Source organism: Neophocaena asiaeorientalis, unplaced genomic scaffold (genome assembly GCF_003031525.2).
Source record: "Neophocaena asiaeorientalis asiaeorientalis breed wild unplaced genomic scaffold, Neophocaena_asiaeorientalis_V1.1 scaffold438, whole genome shotgun sequence".
NCBI classification, from domain to species: domain Eukaryota; kingdom Metazoa; phylum Chordata; class Mammalia; order Artiodactyla; family Phocoenidae; genus Neophocaena; species Neophocaena asiaeorientalis.
Window position 1 is genome coordinate 4,633,223 of NW_020173491.1, and position 21,847 is coordinate 4,655,069.

At 35.0% G+C, this 21,847-nt stretch overlaps 1 protein-coding gene across 8 annotated transcripts in view; it reads left to right on the top strand.

The window, feature by feature from the left end:
* The window catches only part of CHD9 (chromodomain helicase DNA binding protein 9), a 244,148-nt gene that overhangs the window by 170,403 nt on the left and 51,898 nt on the right, over nt 1-21,847 (top strand). For all 8 annotated transcript variants that reach the window (XM_024747342.1, XM_024747341.1, XM_024747344.1 and 5 more), the window contains 7 exons: nt 2-145; nt 242-497; nt 1,594-1,804; nt 3,449-3,644; nt 4,901-5,068; nt 5,762-5,941; nt 17,365-17,475. In XM_024747342.1, the coding sequence (XP_024603110.1) occupies nt 2-145; nt 242-497; nt 1,594-1,804; nt 3,449-3,644; nt 4,901-5,068; nt 5,762-5,941; nt 17,365-17,475 (1,266 nt within the window). The remainder of the gene's footprint in view (nt 1; nt 146-241; nt 498-1,593; nt 1,805-3,448; nt 3,645-4,900; nt 5,069-5,761; nt 5,942-17,364; nt 17,476-21,847) is intronic.

Consider the following 21,847-nt stretch of genomic DNA (forward strand, 5'->3'; position numbering starts at 1 on the left):
GGAGCACAAGGTGCTTTTGACTGGCACACCTCTCCAAAATACAGTTGAAGAACTATTCAGTCTTCTTCACTTTCTGGAACCCTTAAGGTTTCCTTCTGAATCAACGTTCATGCAAGAATTTGGAGATCTGAAAACAGAGGAACAGGTATCCTATTGGTCTTTGTAAAGAAGCACATCAAATCTCTTCTCATTTTACTTATGTATATGTATGCTACATGTATTTTCATCATTTTTTATGCAGGTGCAGAAACTTCAGGCTATCTTGAAACCAATGATGTTGAGACGATTGAAAGAAGACGTGGAAAAGAAGTTGGCACCTAAGGAAGAAACCATCATTGAAGTGGAACTTACTAACATTCAGAAGAAATACTACCGGGCTATTCTGGAGAAGAACTTCTCATTTTTATCCAAAGGAGCAGGGCAGACTAATGTACCCAACTTGGTCAATACCATGATGGAGCTCAGGAAGTGCTGTAATCACCCATATCTTATCAAAGGTAGCTTAAAAGGATTGCAAACAAATTCTCTTCTTTCAACAAATACTCATGAAAAAATAACACACCACCACTACAGCTGTAGTGGCTGTTATAAAGAGAGGCGGTGATCCTATAACTCTCCACCCTGGTGTTCTGAGGGATTACAAGTGTTCCGGAGTCGGGCAGTGTGAGCTACTTCATTACAGTGTCCCATGTTAGCATCACCAGATTACAAAAGCAGGAGTTGTGTTCAGTCTAACGTGGGCTGTAATTCTTCCTCCAGTTTAATCCTCCTTATGGACAAAGACAGCAAAGCCTGTCTTTGAACCTCCGAATTTACATATTTCTTCCTGGTTTCTTTTCAGTCTGGATACCCTAGTTATTGTCTCTCAATTTTTGTGTTCTAGTAACATTACTTTTTAAGGTCTTGTCAGCTTCTCTACTAATAGTCTCTCTGTACAACATTTGGGTATTTTCACTTATTCCTGGGAGTATACTCTTAACTTTATCCAAGACAAGCCATTTCTTAGACTAGTAACCAACTCACTTGCAATCCTGGTACTCTTATGGCTAGACAGGCTGAAGGAAAGCAGAGAGCCTCTAATGCTAATCTAGACTCTGGAAGAAGTATGGTCAAAGACTTGTAACTTGACTTCCCCTCTAATTTTTCTTGTTTGTTTGTTTTGATGGCAAGCAAGATGCCCATCCAGATTAAGTATGATCACCTTTCAGTCATGATCACTGTTATATTGGTGTTTAAATACTAGATGTTTATTTAAAAATATGTGTTTACTCACCTAAGTTAGAACCACATTTTCATTAATACTTTTCCTAATAGCATTCATTAAACATTTAGCAAACATAAAATTTATATAAGACATTATGCCCAGTGTCTTTGGAGATAAAAAATGCTTAAGACACTGTCCATATCCTCAGTTACAGGCTGGTGTTGGTGGGGATTTAGCCACAAACATAAATAATTCTAATAAAAGCAGTGTACCTACCATTAGAAAATTTTAATGTTACAGAAGCATAGAGGAGCACTATTTAAAAAGAAAGTAGTTGGGAGTCATCTGCATTTGTGCACTGATGCTGTCTTATATTATTTCTTTGACAGGTGCTGAGGAGAAAATACTTGGAGAATTTAGAGATACATATAATCCAGCTGCTTCTGATTTTCATCTTCAAGCAATGATCCAGTCTGCTGGTAAATTGGTCCTTATTGATAAATTGCTTCCTAAAATGAAAGCAGGAGGTCATAAAGTGCTCATCTTCTCTCAGATGGTACGCTGCCTTGATATCCTGGAGGACTATCTTATACATAAAAGGTAAGGCATATAATTCACCACTGAATTATGCTAAGTATATGTTGTTAAGTTTATTGCAGCACTGTACTGTAACCCAACTTTAGTCACATCTTCCTCTTTATCTAGGTAAGAATCCATTTAAATCTCTGCATAAAGATTGTTTAAGATTATGTGTCAGGTGTTTTCCTAACCTATATATGTTGCAATAGTAAACAGGGCTAAGGAGACTGATTAAGAAAATTTTGCAAATTGACAGGTATTTGTTGACCTACAAATGGGTTTTTCAGTGTACATTTTATTTGATTTTTTAGCCTTGTAGTAGCAACATTTTAAATGGATTTATAACTGTCTTCAAAATTAAAATGATTCAAGATCCTTTTCAGATCTTTTTCATTGTTAAAATTAGAACCTGAACTTGCTGCACTTTGACTTATTGTACACTATATAATACTTGCTCATGTTTTAATTTTTTCTGATGTGTTTAAGGTAGGTTTTTTGTTTTGGTTTGGTTTTTTGGTGCATGACCGTAAGATAGTCTTAAATAATGTCTAATCGGTACTTGGATAAATAGAATATTTATCATAGGATATTTATCAGAGCACTTTGTGGGCCAATTAGAAATCAGCACGTTAATACAAGAGAGAATCTGAAGATTCAGCTGTAATTGTAGTTTACTATATTTTGATCCTTATTAATAAGTGAAGATCTGTCTATGCTACTTTATATTATCAGAGATTTTGTAGTTCATTTTTATTTTTCATTTTGTTTTTAGTTCCACTTTTAGTGTCAGTGTTCCTTTCATTTAGTCTTATTCCAAAATGTGTATTATTCTCAGTTTTATACCACGTAAGTAGATTAAATTGCAATATTCCTAAAATAGCCATTCTTGCATTTTCTTGTTGTCTTTACACGAAGAACTTTGTAAGCTAAAGATAAATTTGACTTATGATGAATTTCATGGAAAACCTCAAATTTCTTTAATGTCAAAAGTAATGTCAAAAGTAACATTATTAGAAGTCACACCCCCGTGTCACAGGTACTAGAGATAACAGTGGAGCTGCTGCTGAGACTCTAGTAAATTATAGGTGGAAAGAAGTGTCTTGAACCAGAAGAGGTGTGGCAAGTGTCATGTGTATTCCTCTTCTAGTTCCTAAATTTTTATGTATTTTATTTTTATTGATGTTAAATGAGGAAGGATACAAGAAGTTAAAATTCAATTGCTTGGCAGTGATGACTATAAAGGATTAGCATTATAGTTTGCCCTTAATAAATTATAGTTTACAAGCAAGTATATCAGTTGAGAGAATAGCATGGTTGAGGTAGAGAGAAATGTTTTGAAGCTTTTTATATCGAGTTTTATGAAAGTCTTTGCTTCTTGCCAAAAAAAAAAATCATTTGTTACAATGAGATCAATAAAGTATATTAATTATAAAGGTATTTTACCTATACATCCAGGAATGCAGAGATTTTGTAACTTTGTGTTTCCTACTTAGCACCAACACTGAGAAGAATAAAACCATAGAAACTAGTTGGGGTAATATCACTTCTTAATTTTGTAGAAAACATAATGTTGCAGGAAAACAGATATGTGTCTGTCACATTTGATAGAATGCCTTCATTTTCATTATACTCATCTATCTAAATTTATTGCATTTCATTTGATAGATATTTATATGAGCGAATTGATGGAAGAGTCAGAGGGAATCTTCGACAAGCTGCTATAGATCGATTTAGTAAACCTGATTCAGATCGATTTGTCTTTCTTCTGTGTACCCGAGCTGGTGGGTTGGGCATCAACTTAACTGCAGCTGATACATGTATAATTTTTGATTCTGATTGGAATCCTCAAAACGACCTTCAGGTAAACAGATTCCTTGGCTAAGAGAATTTTTTTTTTAATTCCCATAGCTATCTTTGATAATCCACCTGTTTTATTTTTATACGGACAAACTAACATGTATGTTTCCCTAAGAAATATCTATGCCAAATAAAATAGGTGAAATTATTTTTATTTTAATTTAATGACAATAAAATAAAAAATACTTGTTTAGGTTACATATCATACTTCTAAAAAAGGTTTACCTACTCAAGTACAGTATTGTTCAAAGTATATCATGTAAATTTGAGAAAGGCCTACACTTTAAGAATAACTTACTTCACTTCCTTAAAAATAAGTACTTGCTTATCCTGATATCATCTTCTTAATCATTACATAATATAGTATGCATGGAATTGAGACATATTGCCTTTTTATGAAATTCTGTAGAAAATTAATGTACACATATAAATTAAGACTGTACTTGAACTTCGTTGGAACATAGGTATATTAATTAGTGATTAGAGTGAGTCAAAGTTTACAGAAAATGTGTATGTAGGAGGGATATGAGAAGAGAACAAAGTATTGGAGAAATTCTTCTTTTATTGTTCATGATAGTCTCAGTAGTACTGTAATTGATATTCTTGAGAATATACCTGGCTTAATAAAAGATAATGTTTTAACCTCTCATGTGTATAATCTAGTTCAAAATTTATCAGACAAATTTTAAGTTTAGGAACCCAAGATAAAATGTGAAGCTCTTATGTAATCTCTGATGTCTCTACTTCCAACATGTCTGCATATTAGATAATTAGTTCTTTCTTTGTTTAAATAAAATTTAGGCCTCCAGAGTTGTTCACCTTAGGTTTTTACTCCCCTCAGAATTACCCAGCTTAACTAAAATATATTGAAAAGATTGTTGATCATGTAGTAGAAAAAAAATTAGAAATTTAGGGTTAGATTTTAAGTTTAAAGCCAGAGGCTAAAAAAAGTCTGTTCACAGAGTTTATGTTCCTGTCTAGAATTATGCTGATGACACCCTCTTTAAAAAATAGTATTTCTTCATGGATTTATAGTCTCTGAAATATGTTTAAAGTTTAATTTATTGCTGATTGTGGAATCATGTCTCATTTTAATAAGTTCTACCTTCATTTCCAGAGAAAGGTTATATGCAATTCAACAGCAAGAGTGTCTAAAAATTCTTGCACATACTTTTATATTCCATCAAGATAGTTTAATGCATAATGCCTTTTGTGCTATTTTATAAATTAATTTAATCTATAACTTCTCATTTTTTATAGGCCCAAGCTCGTTGCCACAGAATCGGTCAGAATAAAGCAGTTAAAGTCTACCGACTAGTAACTCGTAACTCATATGAAAGAGAGATGTTTGACCGAGCCAGTCTGAAACTGGGTCTAGATAAGGCTGTATTACAGAGCATGAGTGGAAGAGAAAGTAATGTTGGTGGTGTACGTATATTTTCTTCTTCACCTAGAGTTTTCCTGTTTTTGTTTACATTTAGTTTAAACCTCAGATAGCATATTATTTAATTTTGATCCATACTAAGCAGTAGATAGATACTTCTATGTAAGGAGGAATGTCAGAATAGAGCTATATTTAGTTAGTACTTTTGGAAACTGTTCTGTCTATATAATGTCAATGCTTGTAAATTCTAAGAATGTGTTTTCAAATAGAAATTCTTCCTTTTAGGACATTTGTATCATGGCACAGCAAAGTAGAATTTGTGTTTTTCTGCATTTTTTCTATAAACAGTTTTTCAAATTGTTTTTTTAGGGCCAAACTATTAGCGTTGGCTTTCTCTTGCTATAAATGATGTTTTTGGCATTTTTTCCCCTCAAAAATCTTATTTATATCTTATGCTTGTAACAACTCTCGAATCCTAGTACTAAAAAGAACCTTGAGAGGTTACCTGCCCCAGACGTTTTGTTTTAACTGGAGTTACTTTAGGCAAATGGCAAATCATAGTTTAAAGATAGTAAAGAGTCAACAACCTCAGTATGTTCTTTCAGAGAATTCTCTCAGGTACATCCCAAGCCCCAAATGCAATTTAAACATGACTTCTGTGTTCTTTAACATTCTTTAGGGATACTTTCTCATTTTATGAACTTGAAAAAACTATTACCAAAATTTTGTCTCTTTAGATTCAACAGCTTTCCAAAAAGGAAATAGAAGATCTGCTTCGAAGAGGTGCTTATGGTGCCATTATGGAAGAAGAAGATGAAGGCTCTAAATTCTGTGAAGAAGATATTGATCAGATTTTACTACGTCGTACAAAAACCATTACAATTGAATCAGAAGGACGTGGGTCAACATTTGCAAAGGTAACAGTGAGTGATATTTTATAAAAAAAAAAAAAAACCTGTAATGTTTTCTCGTAAAAAAAATTTAACTGTCTCTTACTCTACTAATTATTTGAGGAGCATCTACTTAATGTTTAAATAAACTGAATTACTCAAATGAAGTAGGTAATATATTCTTTTCCTTCATTTATTTCTGATCTCTCACATCAAATTTCACATGTACTCTTCTGATACTAATGAAATGGAGTAGGAGTAATAACTAGAAATGGTTCTAAGTATTAATCAGAGTAGAACATTTGAAGTCAAATTTAGAAATCAAAGAACATATATGCCAGACTTCCCTGGGCATGCAGTGGTTAAGAATCTGCCTGCCAGTGCAAGTGACATGGGTTCGAGCCCTGTCCCGGGAAGATCCCACATGCTGCGGAGGAACTAAGCCCGTGCACCACAACTACTGAGCCCACGTGCCACAACTACTGAAGCCCATGTGCCTAGAGCCTGTGCCCCACAACAAGAGAAGCCACAGCAATGAGAAGCCCGTGCACCACAACAAAGAGTAACCCCCGCCCACCGCAACTAGAGAAAGCCGAGGCACAGCAACAAAGACCCAACACAGCCAAAAATAAATAAATAAATAAATAAATATTTTTAAAAAATAACATATATGCCAAAGTCAGAGCAAAATATAAGTAATATAATGTAGGAGGTTAAATCATCTTACATTAACTTATAATAATTTAAAGTACTTCAAGGAGAGAAAGTATTTCTAATTTAATTTTAAATATTTAAATCAAGTTTGGGGAGGATAAAATGAAATTTTTGTCTTGAAGAGAAATATTAATAATTGTATCACCCCTATTTGGGGAAAACATTTTAAAAGTTTACTAACTGCCTGTATGTTCTTCCCCCCAACCCCCAATAGAGACATGGTAAACCTATATCTTGCATTCATCTGAAGAGTTTTTTATTGCAGTATTCTGTCCCACCTGCACTGATTCATACAGGTTTTCTCCTTTCCACTTTACTTCCTTTCTACATTTTCTTCATTCATCCCCTCTCCACTTCCAACCCAGAAGTCTTTCTTCATCTTTATGGAGAGCACTGTAGTATAGAGCAGGTAGTCCAGGTGCTACACCAAAAGTAATGATACCAATCTTAATACAAAATTTTTTTCTCACATTCATTCAGAAAACTAATGTAATCTTGTGTTAGGTACTTTACTAAGTGTTGGGAACACTAAAATGAAAGGATTCTAGTCGCTGAAAAAAGTAAAGAAGAAAGTATTAATTCTGCGTAAAATGGGAGAACAGCAAATCAAGAAAGCCTTTCCAGAGAAGATAACATTTGAGCTGAGTCTTGAAGGAAGTTTGAATTTCATTGTGTTACAAAAAGAGAAAGCCACATAAATGAATTATATGTTACTAACCTACAAGGAAGATTTCAAGAACTATGGTGTAGGCGTGTATGGATGCACAGTGTAAATTGAATGGAGATGAATATGAAGGTTAGGGAGGTTGGACCCAAATTGTGAAGGGCTCAAAAAATTCCATTGTGAGGAATTTGAACTTGATCCTGAGGCAGTTAAAAAGCTTTGAAATCCCTTCAAGCAGAAAATGGACATAATGTGTTCTGGTTTAGAAATTTAACTCTAGCAGCAGTGTAGAGAATGAGATTGAAATGAGAAAGACTAGAGTTATAGAGACCAGATAAGAGGCTTCTGTAGGCTGTGACGATGGGCAAACCAGGGCACTGGAGACCCACTTGAATTAACAGGAATTGATGACCAGTTAGAAATTTGTGGAAGGAGGAGTCAAAAATAACTTGAAGATAGATTTCTGGCCCAAGTAGCTAGGAGGGTCATTGTGTCATTAAGTAAGATAGAGAATTCAGGAGAAGGAAGTTTATATGGAGAAAATAAAATATTGGAGCTGTTATATTTGTGGCATTTACAGGGCATCCAAGTGGAGATGTCCAGGAGAGTTGGCTAGATATAGATTTGGGAGTTAATAAAGAAAAAAGCAGAAGAAAGTAGTATTGTGGAAACAAAAGGAATACTGCAGAAGTAAAGTATAAGGTTGAGAACTAAAACTAGTCACGATTGGGTAGATATACCCTGGCTCTATCTTCTTTCCTGAGAAATCTTGTTTCCTTTGGATTCCTTGGTCTTACTCAAGTTGTCAACACACTATGTACAGATACTTTACCCCTCATGCCTGAAATTATCCGAAATTTAATTTAACCAAAAGGTATTAGTCACAGAAATCACCTTTGTTGATTAGGCCAAGTATAGGGATATTCTCCTTAAAGTTTTTTTTTTTTTTTTTTAATTAATGAAGGCATATCCTCATTTACAATGTTAATGATAATAATCATGGAAAGTCAGAACTTCAGGGTTTGAATTCTGACTCATGAGCTTAGTGACCTTGGACAGTTAACTTAACCTTTATGAGTCTTTCTTGTCCTGAAAAAGGAGAGCATAATAATCATGCTTGACCTTTCCTACTTTACTATAAAGTGCTATGTGAGTATTATTTTACTCAGGTATGCTCTAATCATAATCAGCTATACTCTAAGAATGTGAAATACTTAAGCACTTAAGTATCTATTTTAAACCCTCAGACCAGGGAGTAATTGTTGCATTTGAAAAGAGAGCTTACTGAAAAGGTACCGCAGTAGCTGAAGAGGTACCACATAAACCTGTACTTGTATTATAATTTTTTCATTTCCATAATTGTGTGGGAATGCCACTACATGGTGGGCATTTGGCATAGTGGAATATGGCACTACTATATAGTGGCACCAAAGGAATAAAGTCGATACTATTTTTTGCTTTTCCTTGGAATGTCCAGAAACTTCAGCTGAGCAGTTATTTTCAGTGGTTTTGGTAAATGTCATTCCAATCCATGTTTCTACGTATTATCAAAGAGTTTTTGATAAGAAGCTACATTTATGGAGTAGGGTGCATAATAAGACGAATTAGAATTAATAAATATATCCATCGATTAACTCATTATTGGTAACCTCATTTACAAGTGGCTATATCACGTAAATCTTGTTTGGAGAGATTTTCATAAGGGCAGTTAGGTGGATCCTAGAAACAGAAAAGTTTCTGGTCTGCTGTTAAATTTGGTGTAGCACAAAAGGCTTTGAGTTGCTTAATTTACAAAAAGAAAACAAAGTGGTCTAAATGAAGCTTCAGTTGGATTGCTTACTTATAAGGGCCCTTCTTTGGAGCCTAAGATCTTCTGCTACTTTCCGATATAGGAAGATAGACTTCACCATTTAAAACTTCCCCTGCAAATAATAAAGGAATTTAATGATTAAATGAATACATTTTAAGAAAAATACTTTGAGGGGAACTGGGATATTAAGATTTAACATTTGAAAGTAGGCAGTAAACCAGTACTTGATGGAATCTTCTACAACAGGCATTTCATTTCTGTAGGCATTAATCCATCGTTAGAAACCTTGAGAGGGACTTCCCTGGAGGTCCAGTGGTTAAGATTCCGTGCTTCCACTGCAGGGGGAACTAGGATCCCACATGCCGTGCAGCACGACCTCCCCAAAAAAAGAACTTTGAGAATTTTATATGTCATCTTGAAAGTAGGTTATATGTCAGTTAACAAGAGCATCTGGAATTATTTACTAATATTAAAAATTTTTAAGATTGAAAAATGAATTTATCATTTTTCTTATAATGAATATATATTTTAAAAGCCATTTAATTGTGAAGTATAGTTTCTTCTGCGCAAGTTATTTTAATTATCAACAGTTATAAGGTAGCAGCACAAAATTGATTCTCTACTGTAACATAGAACATTTTTTTAAGATAAGCAACCATAAAGTAGTATGTTTCAAAAATCTAATTATTTTCTTTTAGTGACTTTTCGTATTTAATGGCTTCTCAAGAGGCATATATCAATGAAACTGTAGGACAAAATAAAACCCTGTGAACTTCAGTGAACTTTTCATTGTTCCTGAAAATTCATGAGCTTATATTAATGAAGATTTGAAAATGTGGATATTGTTTGTCCTCAATTAGGAGAAATTCATTTCTGAATTAACAAAATGAAGTTCCCTCATAGATTTGGAATTACTTGGGTATAGTTAAGATGTCTGTTACTCATATTCATACCATGTTGATGAATTGTCATCATATACTTTTATGCAGGTGATGATAGCTATCTACTTTTCATTTTATCAAACTAGTTAACTTTTACTCTTTTAAGTTGATGATGAGTTTTTAGAATTATGTGGTTTGTCATTAAGAGGTATCTCACTGTATTGTTTTCTGTTGCTACTGTAAAAAATTACCACAAATTTAGTGGCTTAAAACAACACAAATTTATTCTTTTATAGTTCTGAGTGCCAGAACTCCAAAATGAGTGTTACAGGGCTAAAATTAAGATGTCAGCAGGGCTGATTTCTTCTGGAAGCTTTAGGAGAGGATCAGTTTCTAATGTCTTCCAGCTTTTAAGAGTGCCTACATTTCTTGCTTCTGACCACATTATTCCAGTCTCAGCTTCTGTTGTCACACAGGCTTTTCCTCTTCTGTAGTGAAATCTCCTCTCTTTCCTCTTGCATTCAGGACAGTTGTGATTGAATTTAGGGCCTGCCTTGATAATACAGGCTAATCTCCCCATTTCAGGATCCTTAACTTAAGCACATCTGCCAAGGCTCTTTTGCCATATAAACTAACATTCACAAGGTTCCAGAAATTAAGACGTAAATATCTTTGCAAGCCATTATTCAGCCTACCACACTCATCATTTCAAAGAAATAAAAAATTGCTTTTTTTAGTAGTTTCATAATAATAAAGCTATACTTTAGAACAAGCAAAAAAACGGAATTTAAATTCATTTTGTTAAAGCATTTATTTCTGTGACTTGTTTCATAAATGTGCCAGGAAAATGCGTATTTTCAAACATTTATAATAGTTAAATACTTCCTATAAACAAGCATCTTAATAACCCAGTCTCAAAAGAATGATGGAATGAATGTATTTATTACTTGGTAAACAATGTCATGAACAGACATTGCAAAGTTCAGCAAGAAGCATTTAGGATTTTAGTTTTTTTCCTACTCATTTTAAATTTTATTTATTTTTGCTGTGCCGCATGACATGTGGGATCTTAGTTCCCTGACCAGGGGTCGAACCCGCTCCCCCTGAAATGGAAGCACAGTCTTAAACACTGTATCACCAGGGAAGTCCTGTCCTACTAATTTTTTAGATGTTTTATAAACATTGAAACTACAAATATAGGCAGAATAGTATAATGAGACCTGTGTATTTATCACCCAGCTTCAACAATTATTTACTCATACTAAACTTTCATCACCACCCTACCCATCTTTCATATTATTTTACTTTTTATTTTTTAAAATTTATTTTATTGAAGTATAGTTGGTTTAAAATGTTGTGTTAATTTCTGCTGTACAGTAATGTAATTCAGTTATATATATATATCACACATAACCTTTTCCATTTTGATTTATTATGGGATATTGAATATACTTCCCTGTGCTATACAGTAGAACCTTGCTGTTTATCCATTCTATATATAATAGTTTGCATATCATATTAATTTAAAGCAAGCCCCAGACACAGTATCATAACTTCTATAAATGTTCCCATCTGTACCTCCAAAGGTAAAGATTTCTTTAACACAGCCATGATACTATTAATCACATTTTAACATAAAATTAACACTAATTCCTTTTTTCCTTTTTTCTGGCCGCACCAGGCAGCTTCTGGGATCTTAGTTCCCTGACCAGGGATTGAACCCCACACCCTTGGCAGTGAGAGCACAGAGTCCTAACCACAGGACCGCCAGGGAATTCCCAACACTGATTCCTAATATCATCAATTTCCCAGTGTTAAAACTTTCAGTTATCTTGAATGTCATAAATGGCTTCTTTGCTTGTAATAGTTTTATTACCTTTCCTATGTGTAATTTTCTGCATTTTAAAGTTCCATCAAAATGGGTTCTTTTTTTTTTTTTTTAAACATCTTTATTGGAGTATAATTGCTTTACAATGGTGTATTAGTTTATGCTTTATAAAAAGTGAAACAGGGGCTTCCCTGGTGGCGCAGTGGTTGAGAGTCCGCCTGCTGATGCAGGGGACATGGATTCATGGCCTGGTCCGGGAAGATCCCACATGCTGCGGAGCGGCTGGGCCCGTGAGCCATGGCCGCTGAGCCTGCGCGTCCGGAGCCTGTGCTCTGCAACGGGAGAGGCCACAACAGTGAGAGGCCCGCGTACCGCAAAAAAAAAAAAAACTGGTAGCATCTTTAGGATTCTCTGTGTATAGTATCAGATTGTCATCTGCAAACAGTGACAGCTTTACTTCTCCCTTTCTGATTTCGATTCCTTTTATTTCCTTTTCTTCTCTGATCGCTGTGGCTAAAACTTCCAAAACTATGTTCAGTAAGAGTGGTGAGAGTGGGCAACCTTGTCTTGTTCCTGATCTTAGTGGAATTGAGATGATCATATGGTTTTTCTCCTTCAGTTTGTTAATATGGTGTATCACGTTGATTGATTTGCATATATTGAAGAATCCTTGCATTCCTGGGATAAACCCCACTTGATCATGGTGTATCATCCTTTTAATGTGCTGTTTGATTCTCTCTGCTAGTATTTTGTTGAGGATTTTTGCATCTATGTTCATCAGTGATATTGGCCTGTAGTTTTCTTTCTTTGTGACATCCTTGTCTGGTTTTGGTATCAAGGTGATGGTGGCCTCGTAGAAGATATGGGTTTGTGTTTTTTACAGTTTTTTTCCTGTAATTTATATCTATTCTTATAGCGTTGTGGTCGGAATAGATACTTGATATGATTTCAGGTTTCTTAAATTTACCAAGGCTTGATTTGTGACCCAAGGTATGATCTATCCTGGAAAATGTTCCATGAGCACTTGAAAAGATAGTGTATTCTGTTGTTTTTGGATGGAGTGTCCTCTAATTATCATTTACGTCCATCTTGTTTAATGTATCATTTAAAGCTTGTGTTTCCTTACTTCTTTTCAGTTTGGATGATCTGTCCATTGGTGAAAGTGGGGTGTTAAAGGTCCCATACTATTATTGTGTTGCTGTCAATTTCCCCTTTTATGGCTGTTAACATTTGCCTTATGTACTGAGGTGCTCCTGTATTGGGTACATAAATATTTACAATTGTTATATCTTCTTGGATTGATCCCTTGATCATTATGTAGTGTCCTTCTTTGTCTCTTTGTAATAGTCTTTATTTTAAATTCTGTTTTGTCTGATAAGAGAATTGCTACTCCGGCTTTCTTTTGATTTCCATTTGCATGGAATATCTTTTTCCATCCCCTCACTTTCAGTCTGTATGTGTCCCTAGGTCTTAGGTGGGTCTCTTGTATATGGCATATATACGGGTCTTGTTTTTATATCCATTCAGCCAGTCTGTGTCTTTTGGAGCACTTAATCCATATACATTTAAGGAAATTATCCATATTTATCTTCCTATTACCATTTTCTTAATTGTTTGGGGTTTGTTATTGTAGATCTTTTCCTTCTCCTTTGTCTTCCTGCCTAGAGAAGTTCCTTTAGCATTTGTCGTAAAGCTCGTTTCGTGGTGCTGAATTCTTGCTTGTCTGTAAAGGTTTTAATTTCTCCATCGAATCTGAATGAGATCCTTGCTGAGTAGAGTAATCTTAGTTGTAGGTTTTTCCCTTTCATCACTTTAAATATGTCCTGCCTCGCCCTTCTGGCTTGTAGAGTTTCTGCTGAAATATAAGCTGTTAACCTTATGGGGATTCCCTTGTATGTATGTTATTTATTGCTTTTCACTTGCTGCTTTTAATATTTTTTCTTTGTATTTAATTTTTTTTTGTGTGTATTTAATTTTTGATAGTTTGATTAATATGTGTCTTGGCATGTTTCTCCTTGGATTTATCCCATATGGGACTCTGTGCTTCCTGGACTTGATTGACTGTTGCTTTTCCCATGTTAGGGAAGCTTTCAACTATGATCTCTTCAAATATTTTCTCAGTCCCTTTTTCTCTTCTTCTCCTAGCACCCCTATAATTTGAATGTTGGTGTGTTTAATGTTGTCCCAGAGGTCTCTGAGACTGTACTGAATTCTTTTCACTCTTTTTTCTTTTTTTTGCTCTGGGGTAGTTATTTACACTATTTTATCTTCCCGGTCACTTATCTGTTCTTCTGCTGCAGTTATTCTGCTATTGATTCCTTGTAGAGAATTTTAAATTTCATTTATTGTGTTGGTCATCATTGTTTGCTCTTTAGTTTTTCTAGGTCCTTGTTAAACGTTTCTCATATTTTCTCCATTTTATTTCCAAGACGTTGGATCATCTTTACTATCATTACTCTGAATTCTTTTTCAGGTAGACTGCCTATTTCCTCCTCATTTGTTTGGTCTGGTGGGTTTACTTTGCTTCTTCTTCTGCTGTTTATTTCTCTGTCTTCTCATTTTGCCTAACTTACTGCATTTGGGGTCTCCTTTTTACAGGCTGCAGGTTCATAGTTCCCGTTGATTTTGGTGTCTGCCCCCAGTGGGTAAGGTTGGTTCAGTGGGTTGTGTAGGTTTCCTGGTGGAGGGGACTGGTGCCTGTGTTCTGGTGGATGAGGCTGGATCTTGGCTGTGTTTTGGGGTGTCTGTGAGCTTATTATGATTTTAGGCAGCCTCTCTGCTGATGGGTGGGGTTGTTTTCCTGTCTTGCTAGTTGTTTGGCATGGGCTGTGCAGCACTTTACCTTGCTGGTCGTTGAGTGGAGCTGGGTGTTAGCGTTGAGATGGAGATCTCTGGGAGAGCTCTCCCCAATTCATATTACGTGGGGCCCGGAGGTCTCTGCTGGACCAGTGTCCTGAATTCAGCTCTCCCACCTCAGAGGCTCAGGCCTGACAGCCGCTTGGAGCACCAAGACCTTGTCAGCCACATGGCTGGCGAAACTGGGCTATGAGTTGGGTGTCAGCCACTGCCCTGTTGTAGCTCTGTCTCAGCTGTCTCCAAAGGTCACCCAGATATGTTGGGTTATTCCACCATTCCTCAGAACTTGCACATGCCAGTGTGGGATTTGTATATGTCCTCCTGATACTCTTCATTGAAATACCTTGCATTCATGGTGGTGAGAGATATGCTGATAGTGTTGGTTCCCTTCAGTTCAGAGACTGGAACAGTCTGAGCCTTCATGTGGCCAGGTTAGGAGCAGCTGGCCAACGGTCCCAAACTGATTACATGTCAGATTCCAAGACGGGTTTCTGCAGCGCCCGAGCAGTGGTCCCAAGCAGCCGCTCCGCTCAGCTGCAACACTCTGACTGGGGAATTTGGTGGGGCCCTCAAACAAGGATTTCTGCCGGCCCTATAGCCTGACTTCTCCACCCAGGCAAGGAGCTGAGGAGAGCATCTCCTGACTCCATCTCACCAGAGGAGCGGACACCTGGAAGATCCTTCCACTTGTCCTTGTAGAAGTTGAGCATGCATCTTTCAAGCCCTTTTGTTAAAGCATTATATATCTTCTCTGTGTATTTCATTTTTATAAAGCACTTTGATAAATTTTCTTTGAAGCAGCATATCTATTTTTAGGAACTTAAGTTGCAAATAATGGTTATCTATGAATCACAGTGTTGAACTATAATGTCTAAAATTAGGTCCAATGAAAAGATTTTATAATTTCTGCAACATTTAAGAAAATAAATCATTTATATTTTCTTTTATTCCTCTGTAATTTGTTAAGTTTTTACAATACTTATGCAGTATTTTTTTTGTAAGGAAAAGAGTTTTCAAGATAAAGTTAGGCAGGGGGCTTCCCTGGTGACGCAGTGGTTCAGAGTCCACCTGCCGAAGTGGGGGATGCGGGTACGTGCCCCGGTCCGGGAGGATCCCACATGCTGCGGAGCGGCTGGGCCCGTGAACCATGACCGCTGAGCCTGCGTGTCCGGAGCCTGTGCTCCGCAATGGGAGAGGCCACAAGAGTGAGAGGCCCGCATACCGCAAATAAATAAATAAATAAAGATAGGCAATGACTCATTTTTCTATATTTCTCATATTCTGTATTGCATTTTTTTAGGAGACGTATCTGTGTAAAAATGGGATGGAAATAAAAGTAGGAGAATACCAGAAAATGAACTGTCTAGGGCAAGTAGGTTTGAAATTCTTCTTGTAACCTAATTTCTTAATATTCTTTTTTTTTTAATTAAATTATTTGTTTTAGCTACACTGGGTCTTTATTGTAGCACACAGGCTCTCTAGTTGCGGCACACAGGCTTGTGACGTGAGGGCTCTAAAGCATGCGGGTTCAGTAGTCATAGTGCATGACCTTAGTTGCGGTATGTGGGATCTTAGTTGCCCCACCATAGATTGAACCCAGGCCCCCTGCGTTGGGAGTGCGGAGGTGTAACCACTGGACCACCTGGGAAGTCCCTATTCATGTAGTATTTCCTTTCTTTTTTTTTTTTTTAACGTCTTTATCAGAGTATAATTGCTTTACAATGGTATGTCAGTTTCTGCTTTATAACAAAGTGAATCAGCTATACATATACATATATCCCCATATCTCCTCCCTCTTGCATCTCCCTCCCACCCTCCCTATCCCACCCCTCTAGGTGCTCACAAAGCACTGAGTGATCTCCCTGTGCTATACAGCTGCTTCCCACTAGCTATTGATTTTACATTTGGTAGTGTATATATGTCCATGCCACTCTCTCACTTCGTCCCAGCTTAGCCTCCCCCCACCATGTCCTCAAGTCCATTCTCTACGTCTGCGTCTTTATTCCTGTCCTGCCCCTAGGTTCTTCAGAACCATTTTTTTTTTAGATTCCATATATATGTGTCAGCATACGGTATTTGTTTTTCCCTTTCTGTCTTAGTTCACTCCGTATGACAGACTCTGGGTCCATCCACCTCACTACAAATAACTCAATTTCATTTCTTTTTATAGCTGAGTAATATTCCATTGTATATATGTGCCAAATTTTCTTTATTCACTTGTCAGCGGACACTTAGGTTGCTTCCATGTGCTGGCTATTGTAAATAGTGCTGCAGTGAACATTGTGGTACATGACTCTTTTTGAATTATGATTTTCTCAGGGTATATGCCCAGTAGTGGGATTGCTGGGCTGTTGTGTAGTATTTCTAAAATGCAATATTGTATCCTGTATTGTTTTTTGACTAAAAAGATTTGATCCCTGCTTACCCAAAGTTTAAAAGTCAAACAACAATAATAACTTTTTAAATTTTGCTCCTAAAACTCCAGCCTGTGTTGGTATTAAGCCTTTTGCCTTAAGCAGATGCTGTGCTATGTTTCAGACCATTGTAGTTTGAAGCATACTTTGAGTGTATATGTGTATATACTGAATTCAAATTCTGTCCACACTAAATGTGAAGAGATAAGGTTTTAGATATACTTTGATAGATTTTTCCTCTACGTTTCAAAACATTTTGAAAAACTACCATTATGTATTTCAGGCAAGTTTTGTGGCATCTGGAAATCGAACAGATATTTCCTTAGATGATCCCAACTTCTGGCAAAAATGGGCAAAAAAGGCAGAAATAGATATAGATGCCATCAGTGGTAGAGTAAGTATTTATTTCCCTTTAAAAAATATTACCTGTGGGAATACTTTGGTAATATTATTATAATATTTTAAGGTGTTCCACTATGTACTGACTGAAATAAATTTATCTGCATAAATAAATTGATACAAGGCTGTAGAATGATAACATTTAGTCAGGCACTGCTTCTGTTTAATTCTTCTGATATTTGTTGTGATAGGTTGTAATACGGTTAAAGTTTAATTTTGGAGGGTGTTTATGTTCTTAAAATTATAATATGTTTTAAAATTTTTTAAATGTCTTAAAATAATGGATTACTTTTATTTCGCTTTTTAACCTTCTTTTTGTTATTTTGATGTCAGATACCATTAATGATCTAGTCAAATACAAAAGGAGAAAAAAAAAGCAGTCAAGAAAGTGGCATCTTCAAAATCTGACAAAGAACTATAAAAAATTTAAGATCCAATCCTACTTAATGTACATAGATCTAGCTATGCTTAGTTAATATTATGAAATTTAAAAATAAAGTGGCATTTTTAAACTGTTTCTTTTATAACATCCCTTGGAGTTAAGGAAGAAAGGGCCAAAAAGCTAGCACAGAATTCATGGAACTGATAATAACGTAACTGTTCACTTCAAAAGACATCTACCTGTCTAATAATTTATAGGAATCAATGTTTGTGAGCCTTACCTGCTTCCAAAATTAATGCTAAATGATTAAAAGAAATTTATATTAAGCATTGATGCATGGGATCTATTTTAATAGATAACCTTATAAGATGTAAAACTTTACAATGAGGAATAATGCCACTGCCCAATAATAATTATTATTTAATATATTTTGGAAATATGTATAATTCTGTATGAAACACTATAAAAAAGTAAATTAGAAAGAGATATTTATTAAAATGTTACTATTTTCATATTGGCATGTTTATATGCCTTAAAAAGTCAATGGAATTTGCAAACCACTATAAATTAATAGATGAATTAGTGAATTAACTGATAGAAGATAAATATGCCATTTAGCCTTCTTAAATATCAGTACTAACAGCAGTAGAAAAATATATGGAAGAAGAAGTCTACTTCGTAGTAGAAAAAAAGATTTAGAACACTTAGGGGAATACCTACTGGACGTATATGATTTCAGTAAAGTAAATTACCAAACTTAATTGTGAGATTTGTCAATTGGGAAGAAAAACTACATATTTTAAACATTTGTAGGTTGAGTTAATAAACATGGAAATGCAGCCCCAATCAAAATGTTAATAATTTGTTCATATAACCAGACAAAATCTAAAATTACCCTGGAAGAATAAATACTGAACAATATTAAATCCACTTTTAGGAATCTGTCTTACAGCAATAATCACACATGTACAATGATAATGTAGTACAGTGATGTACATCACAATTTTTTCATTTTAGAAAAAAATTAGAAACTAATTGGTACTTTTATACTGTCTAATGCAGTAAGTAAAAATAATCATGTAGATCCCTGTGTACTCACATAGAGCTCTAAGACAAGACAGTTAACTTTAAAAAGAGAGAGGCCTTCCCTGGTGGCGCAGTGGTTGAGAGTCCGCCTGCCGATGCAGGGGACATGGGTTCGTGCCCTGGTCCAGGAAGATCCCACATGCCGCAGAGCGGCTGGGCCCGTGAGCCATGGCCGCTGGGCCTGCGCATCCGGAGCCTGTGCTCCGCAACGGGAGAGGCCACAGCAGTGAGAGGCCCGCGTACCACAAAAAAAAAAAAAAAAAGAGAGAGAGAGAAATAGAACAATACTTACAGTGTGATGTTTGTTTATGATTTTTCAAAAGTATTATAATGGTAATACGCAGACACTCGTACATTTGTGCTGAATCCAGCTAGAGCACACTGTGAGCCAAGTACCATTCTCACATTAGGGCTAAAATGAACAAGACAGATGAAGCACTACTTAATAGAGCTTACAAATTCTGGTGGGTAAGTAAACAAATATATAAGATAATTTCTGAGACTGAAGAAAATAAAATGGTAAGATGGTAGAGAATGCCTGGAGGAGTGTAGATAGTATTAGGGAAAGTGGTCAAGGGAGGTCACTCTGAGGGGACATCTGTGCTGAGACTTGAATGATGAGAACCAGCCAACAGTGTAAAGACATGAGATAAAAGCTTTCAAGGTAGAGGGAATGGCAGTGAGCCATTGTTTGAAATAAGCTTACAGTGTTCCAGAAATAGAAATGGCATTGTGTCAGAATGAAGGGGGATAGAGTGGTGACAGGTTAGGTCAGAGATAATAGGTATGGCTCATTTCAATAGGGCCTTATAGATTATCCTAAGGGGTTATGGATTTTATAAATAAACTTATATGAGCATATAGTCACGTAATACTTTGCAGTTATGTTTTCTAATTTGTACTCTTCAAAAATTTTATAATTTTCTGACAAGAAGTACCATGAAGACAGACTGGCATTACTTACTATATGTTAAAACATAAAAGCATATTAACATATTATAAAGGAACCATGATACTGAGAGAAATGTATACAGAGCAAAGAATAGAATAAGGACAGGAGAAGGTCAAATTATAGGATGTAAATAAAGAAATAGCATTAGAGAAAAAGGGGTTATTTAATAATCATGATTAAAATCTGAGTTGGCATTGGGGAAACATTTTAATAATATACTCTATGCCAAGTAAACTCCAATTTGTGATAAAAAATTTATTTTTGAAACAAAGCATGAAAAAATAGTAAAAATAGATTTCTATTTTATCAAATATTTGGTGGGAAAACATTCTAAATTAGAAACAAACCACAAAGGGAAATAATTGGCATATCCAAATATATGACTAAAAATTATGTAATGGAAAAATAAAATGGCAATCAGACTGGTGACTATTTGTAGCAGAAGTATATATGAAAGTTAATATTTTTATTATATAAAAGCTAATGTAAATTGATCACAAGTAGAAATAAATCAAAATCTTAAAAGATTATGGGCAAAAAACATTTGAAAATTCACTCAAGAGAAAATATAATTATGGTTGTTTTTTTTTTTTAAGTTGGGACCAGGGAAAGGGACAACTCTTTCTTTTTTTTAATTAAGTAATTTTTTTTTTTGAAGTAGGTTGATTTACAATGTTTTAGTTTCAGGTGTATAACAAAGTGATGTTATAAATACATAATTTTTTTTCAGATTCTTTTAAGCTTATTACAAAATACTGAATATAGTTCCCTGTGTTATACAGTAGGTCCTTGTCAACTCTTTCTTATATAGAAGGTGCCAATTAATAAATGTAGAAGGAATAAGAGAAATAGAAAATCTCAATCCACCCCATTGATGAATTCTAAAATTAGTGTGTAGAATATAAGGAGAAACAGAATTTTTATATATCTTCAAAGTATATCTTCCAAAATATTTATTAATTACAAAAGGAAAACTAGTAAGTTTACAGTGGAAAAACTTAATAGAGAAGGCTAATGTCACCAGTATTAAGACATATTAACATTATGTACCCCTTTAAGTTCAGTGCACTGTGGTCATGCTACTGTGAGACAGCAGAACCTACATGGTCTGGTCCCTGCTTCCCCTCCTAGCGTTTACCCTCTCCTGCTCTAGGACTTGAACATAGAATACCTTTTCAGGTCCATTACTGTTTTCTTCACTTATAATGCCATCTCCTCCTTGGATGCCTAGCAAACTACTTCTCATTCTTGAAGATCTCTTTCTAGTATCACTACTTTGTAAATCTTTCTGACTTTTCTGGCACCCATCTTATAAAATATTGCATCCTGAATAGCATTTATTTGTTTACACATTAAACTGAGCCTCAAGACTGAATTTCTCATGAGCAGAAAGCTATCTTAGTCATAGCCCATAACATAGTGCCTAACTTAGAGAAATTGCTCAATAAAGATAAAAGTTTGTCAACTTACTTTGTTTTGAATGAATTAAACTTCATTGACCATAGTGAGGTTCATATACTTATTACTTTGCTTGTTGTAGATTAGTGTAAGTCTTTTGGAAAGCACTGAAACATGATTCTGGATCCATAAAATAATTATGCCCTTTGACCAATATTTCCATTTTTGGATATTTCACTTCCTTTGGACTTATCTTTAGGATAAACTTAGATTACAAAGATTTACTTTTTAGCATTATATATTTTAAAAATTTAAAACAATCTATTTGTATTAATTCAAATTACATTATGAATTAATTAGGTAAAGAAAATTATGATGCATAAATTCAGTTTAAAATATAGTTTATAGTTGTTGTAGAAGCACAATACAGTAACTTTCATATTAATAAAGCCATATACCAAATTTTTTTATCCCATGATTGTAATATGAAATTATGACAAATGGTAATAAGGATTTTAAAGGAATAAAAAAATTTTATGTTGATTTGGT